The sequence below is a fragment of the Zingiber officinale genome, chromosome 1A (genome assembly GCF_018446385.1).
Source record: "Zingiber officinale cultivar Zhangliang chromosome 1A, Zo_v1.1, whole genome shotgun sequence".
In the NCBI taxonomy this organism is placed as follows: domain Eukaryota; kingdom Viridiplantae; phylum Streptophyta; class Magnoliopsida; order Zingiberales; family Zingiberaceae; genus Zingiber; species Zingiber officinale.
The window spans coordinates 157031641-157037464 of NC_055987.1; the positions used below are offsets into that span (position 1 = coordinate 157031641).

A 5824-nucleotide genomic window follows, 5' to 3' on the forward strand; every position below is an offset into this window, starting at 1 on the left:
ACACTCAGTCAACCTTGTTAGAATAATAATAATACTTAACTTAGAACCCTTTGTCATTATTAAAACTCAGGTTCTATTATCTGATGCTTCCTGCACCAACACTTCATACTTGGTAAATAGGTTAGAAAACACAATATCTAACTTTAACCATTTTTCATACATCAAAACTTGAGTTTGATTATTAGTTCTAACTACACTAACAAATCTGACCATTTAAACATATAGAATAGCTATTTTTTTACCTGTTAATTGATTGCTAGCCTCTAATCGATTGGATCAATTGATTAGGGAGGGTTATGGTCACCCAAAATTCCCTACCAATCTATTGCTTCAATAAATTGGTACTACATTAATCAATTGGCTCAATCAATTGGTCAAGTAGTAAACATATAGATCTCTAAACGAGCTCCGTTTCACATAAAAATTCACCTCGTTCTAATATTCGAGTCAAAAGTTATGGTCTTCGAAAGTTTGTCTCTCGTAACTTCCTCATTGTCTAACATTTGATCAACTTTGACCTGTCGGGACTTTACACCTCATACCAACTCCCTATGGACTTCCAAGCGCCAAGTATCTGATCAATTGTAATCTACTTGGACTTTCCACTTGCCAACTTTCCATTAGTCAAGTGTTTGATCAATCATGACCTACTTGGACTTTTCTCTTGTCAACTTCCCGTTGGACTTCTGATCACCAAGTGTCCGATCAATCTTAACTCACTTGAACTTTCCACTTCTATTTAAGTATTCGATTAACCTTGACCTCCTTGACTTCTTATGCCAACTTCCTGTTGGACTTTTGACATCGTCTAGTATCCAGTCAACCTTGACCTATTTGACTTTTTGTGTCAACTCCCCATTAGACTTCTAACATCGTCAAGTATCCGGTCAACTTTGATCTATTTGACTTCTTTACCATCAAGTATTTGATCAACCTTGATCTACTCGACTCTTCTTCTCACAGTCAAGTATCTTGTCAACCTTGACCTACTTGACATCTTACTAATATATTGATCAAACATTGAAACTCATCAAACTCGAGTCAACCCAAGCTTGGTCAACCTGGTCAATATTGACTTAAAGTTGATTGCACAAATACCTGAATCTCTCGAAATCAAACTTGCACTTCGACATCTCTCCTCGATTGGAAATTAGGGATTAATAAGGGAACTTACGAACTTTATGATCTCACGTCTCTAGATGGTGAGTTAATTTTGTAATTTTTCTCTTTAAATCTTTAAATATCTCGTCTTAGGTGTTACGACCACGGTGTGAGGCTTCATCAGTGAAACTTGCCTATAATGACCACGATCATGATCACAATGATCATCCATAGGATTTAGAAATCTGATAACAATTGACGCCGAATAGAATAACGATTATCTTGTGGGTTATATTGATTCCGTTAATCAAATGCAAATGCCAGAAAATAATCTTCTAAAACATGTTAATTTGAAAGAATATCTAGAAATAGGGAAATAAACAACACTACTAAAATTATTATTAATAAAAAAACCACCTTAAACATCAACTAAAAAGATGTCTATATAAATCCAAAAACCTAATTTATAAAAAATAAAAATTATCCAAAATACTGAAAATGATCAAAAATAGTAATAAAAATCTTTAGATCCTTCTATATCAATTGATACCAACTTACGTCGGATAGAATATTGATTATCGTATGGGTAATATTGATTTCGTTGATTGATTGCGAAAGTTACAAATAATTTTCTAAAATCTATTGATTCAGAATATTAGGAAATAGGAAAATAAACCACACTACATAAAATTATTATTGATCCAAAAAAATTTACCTTAAATATCAACTAATCAGACCCTTATATAGATCCATAACTATAACTGATACAATGCCAAAAAAAAACAAACGTTTTGGAATGAAAAAGTTGGTCAAATTGATGAAGAAAAAGTGCTTATAAATAGGTTTTACACTAGGATAACTAAGACTCGGATAAATCACTCTTGACTAGAACTTCTAATAAATATTATAAAATAAAACATTTAAATCTTAACAATAACTTGAAAAAATAAAAATTATTCAAAATAGCCTTAATGCCAAAAATCTCAAAATTTATAAAAAAAATAAAATTATCAAAAAAAAATAGTAATACAAATATTCCGATCCTCCTCCATCACAGGAGGCCTCCTCGTAAACCAAATGCAGAACTTAGCCATGAGCGAATGAGAATATGTAAGTCAATTTCATGAGAGGTTCAAGGAACTTCATTCAGTTAGAGAAAATATAGAGAACCGAGACCTCATTGGATACTCGCTAAAAGCCTTCCCAGAAAACATTTTATGCTCATCAATGGTCAATGTCTATCATATTTCAAGGGATTTATACAACAACAACAACAATAATCAAACTTTTTCCCACTAAGTGGGGTCGGCTGTATGAATCCTTTTACGCCATTGAGCTCTATCTCCTATATATCATCATCTATATTTAAATAAATTTTATCTTGTTTTATTGTTGCTAACCAAGTCTTTTTTGGTCTTCCTCTTCCTCGTTTGATATGTATATTTATCATAGTTTCACATCGCCTAACTGGAGCATTTATTGGTCGTCTAAGTACATGTCTGTACCATCTTAAACGTGTCTCTCAGAGTTTTCCCTCAATAGATGCAACTCCGACTTTCTCTCTAATGCTCTCATTTCTTATTTTGTTCATCTTCGTATGTCCACACATCCACCTTAACATCCTCATCTCTGCAACTCTCATCTTCTGCTCGTGTGCTCGAGTCATAGCCCAACATTCAGCTCCATATAACATAGCAGGTCTAACTGCGGTTTTATAGAACTTACCTTTAAGTTTAAGAGGTACTTTATGGTCACATAAAGCACTCGACGCTCCCCTCCATTTCACCCATCCTGCTTGTATTTTATGTAAGACATCTCTCTCAATCCCTCGATCATTTTGTAAAAATGATCCTAAATATTTAAATCGCTCGGTTCCAGGCAACTCGTCCTCTCCTATCTTAACAATTGTTTCATTACTTCTAATATTGCTAAACTTAAATTCCATATATTCTGTCTTTAATCTACTAAGCTTAAAACCTTTCCCTTCTAGTGTTTCCCTCCAAGATTTCAGCTTAGTATTTACTCCTTCACATGTCTCATCTACCAAAATAATATCATCTGCAAACAACATGCACCACGGTACTCAATTATTAAATTAATTGTTTCAAGGAATTTATCAATTGTTAAATTAAATAAATTATTTTATAAATTAGAACGATGAACATGGTAATACAAGCCATAAGGAGAAATATGTGACTTTAATTGCAGTTGAGAAAAACAAAAAGAAAGGTAACGTTGTCGGATACCTTCAGCAGTTCAGCTCAACTCATTCTCGACATTTCTGGCGTAGCTGACGATGGCGAACATGGCGTGAGAGGAGGTGCACGCCCCCTTCTGCACGGTAAGCGGCATGCACAGAGCAGTGCGCTGAGGAGGTGATGACGCGACTCCACGAAGGGCAGAGCTGGACGAAGTGGCACAATGACAACCTACGATGTTCGACGGGACAGACAGGTGGGCGGAGGGGTGGGAGAGAATATAGGATAGGGTTGCAAGGCCAGAGATGGTGGTTGAGTGGATGAAGATGGGTATGCACACATGCGTGGTTGAGTTAAAAAGGATGCGAAAGAGGACGGCGAGGTGGGAGGCATTGCTGACGATGAAGGCGTGCAAGTTGGGCCTATTAGGCAAGGAACACTCCACAATTTAAAAGACTTTTTAGGGAGTTGCTCTTCGATTTAAAAAGACTGTAAGATGAATTTTGCTTCGAGATTAGAAGAGAATATATATATATCCGTTTTGCTATGACGCACGCATAAAGTATACTCATCAACTCAAATTTAATGAAATCCTTACCGTCCCCAGTTTAATTATTTAATATTCTCACATTACCAAATTTATTCATCAACATTTATTACAACATAGCTACTAGCATAATAACCACGACATACATCAGAGCCACAGATTTATTCATTGCGATATATATCTATCGCCATTATCTGGCGATCTAGTTTTAAAAGGTCTGCAGTTGTTGAAACTCCGCGTGGCTAACACCAAAAGGTTTCTGATTATAGCAGTCTAGATTATCGCCGTAACCCACCTCGAGTAAGTCGCAGTATCTCTTATAGTATCCAATCCGGTTGAAAACCGCTTGATTGAAACCACGTCCACACTCAATACCTCCATTAATGATATTGGTGATGACACCGTATCCGGGAAGTCTTCCAGCCTGGAGATCGTTATCGGACGGTTTCCAGTTCTTAATTATCACATTATGTGCCGAGGGTTTATCATACTGCGGGGTCATCCAGAACCAAATGGCCGTTTTAAAGGAGACCAATGCGTCATTAGCGACCAAGTCTGCGTTGCTGAGGAGGTCCAACCCTAGAGCTTCCCCGGCAGGGCCATAATTGTAATTGCTGCTCAAAGGAGACCGTTAATTACGGTTTATTTATTTATATTCCAAAAGTATGAGTGTGCTATTTGAAAATTATAAAAATAAGGAGGGGGAAAATTACTAGCTGAGTTGTATCGGGCCACGGCCGTGGTAACTTTGTCCCTCGACGCACGGCCATTGAGCGTTGGGGACGCAGTAATCAGAAGCGGAATTTTCTTCTTTGTAGCAGTAACCCCAGGCATATGGCTGGCCTGCCCACCAACCTGAAAGCCCATCAAAACGGAGTACGATATTAATAGTAGTAAAAACAATCACAAAATAATAAATAATTAGATATAAAATTATAAGAAATTGAACAAAATTTTGTTTTTTTTTCATTGTAACCAATAGTTATGCTTGGCATCGTACCAGTAGTCTCTTGAGAAGTCTGACCCAGGAAGGCAGCAATCTCCTGCTTCCGGGTCTCTATGTCACCGGTCGTCCCGAATCCGGCGAAGGAGTTGGCGGCGGATATGAAGGCGTTGTATGTGAAGAAACCCTTTGCAGGGCAGTCATTGTTGTTTCTATACTTCAGCATTTCTTCGAACAGGGAGGCACTGATGATGTCTGCCACGCCGCCGCCCGGAGATGGAGGGGTGGGCGTTGGAGGTGGAGGGGAGGGCGATGGAGGTGGAGGAGAGGGGCATTTACATTGGCTCTGGCAACCATTGCAGCAGTAAGCCGCCGTGTTGCCGCACCAGCCGTACTCGCTGCAGCAGAGACCGTTAGGGCACAGAGCACCGTCGTTCTGCACCCCGCATTGCTCGCCGGAGGCACCGAGCAGCAGCACGGCCACGGTGCAGACGATGGCTAAGAACCTACTGGTCGTCATGGTTTGGATGATGGAAATAAATGGGACGGAGGTAGTGCTTAAATAGAGAGAAATGCGTTACCGTCGGCTTAATTCTACTGCAGTAATTTCGATTGAAATAAGGATGAGATCAAGCAGCATGATCATAAGTTGCTTTCAAGCATGCTTAACACACCTCAAATTCTAGCCGAATTAGGATGCAATAATTACTTGCTGAGTAGGATGGGTCCACGGCCGTAGTGTCAGTCGCTTGATTCGCTGCCATTGGGCGTTGGGGACGCGGTGAATCAATAGAGAGAAATAATTGAGCAGAGAGAATGAGCTTCCGACCAAAACTGCTTCTAGCGGAATTAAGAATCAACACTGTATTTTAACCAAAATATAAAGAAAGGAATTCAATAATTGGTGTATGTAACTCATGACAAAAACGTGAGACAAAGCACAGAGGCATAACAGGTCGCAGTAGCTGCCAGCTCAACATAAGTTATATGCCCAGCCTAGTATCCTAAATTGGTTGCGGTCCTAATTTTTTTATA

The 5824-nt window shown here is 38.5% G+C and overlaps 1 protein-coding gene across 1 annotated transcript; it reads right to left on the reverse strand.

Annotated features, from left to right (window-relative positions):
- Positions 1-3906: 3906 nt before the first annotated feature.
- Positions 3907-5331, reverse strand: LOC122038135 (endochitinase-like). The gene is made up of 3 exons (XM_042597744.1): positions 4847-5331; positions 4560-4701; positions 3907-4460 (listed from the first exon to the last, which is right to left on the reverse strand). Exons 1-3 carry the CDS (start codon positions 5307-5309, stop codon positions 4055-4057), a joined length of 1011 nt encoding a protein of 336 aa, XP_042453678.1. The 5' UTR covers positions 5310-5331; the 3' UTR covers positions 3907-4054.
- Between the last annotated feature and the right edge of the window lie 493 nt (positions 5332-5824).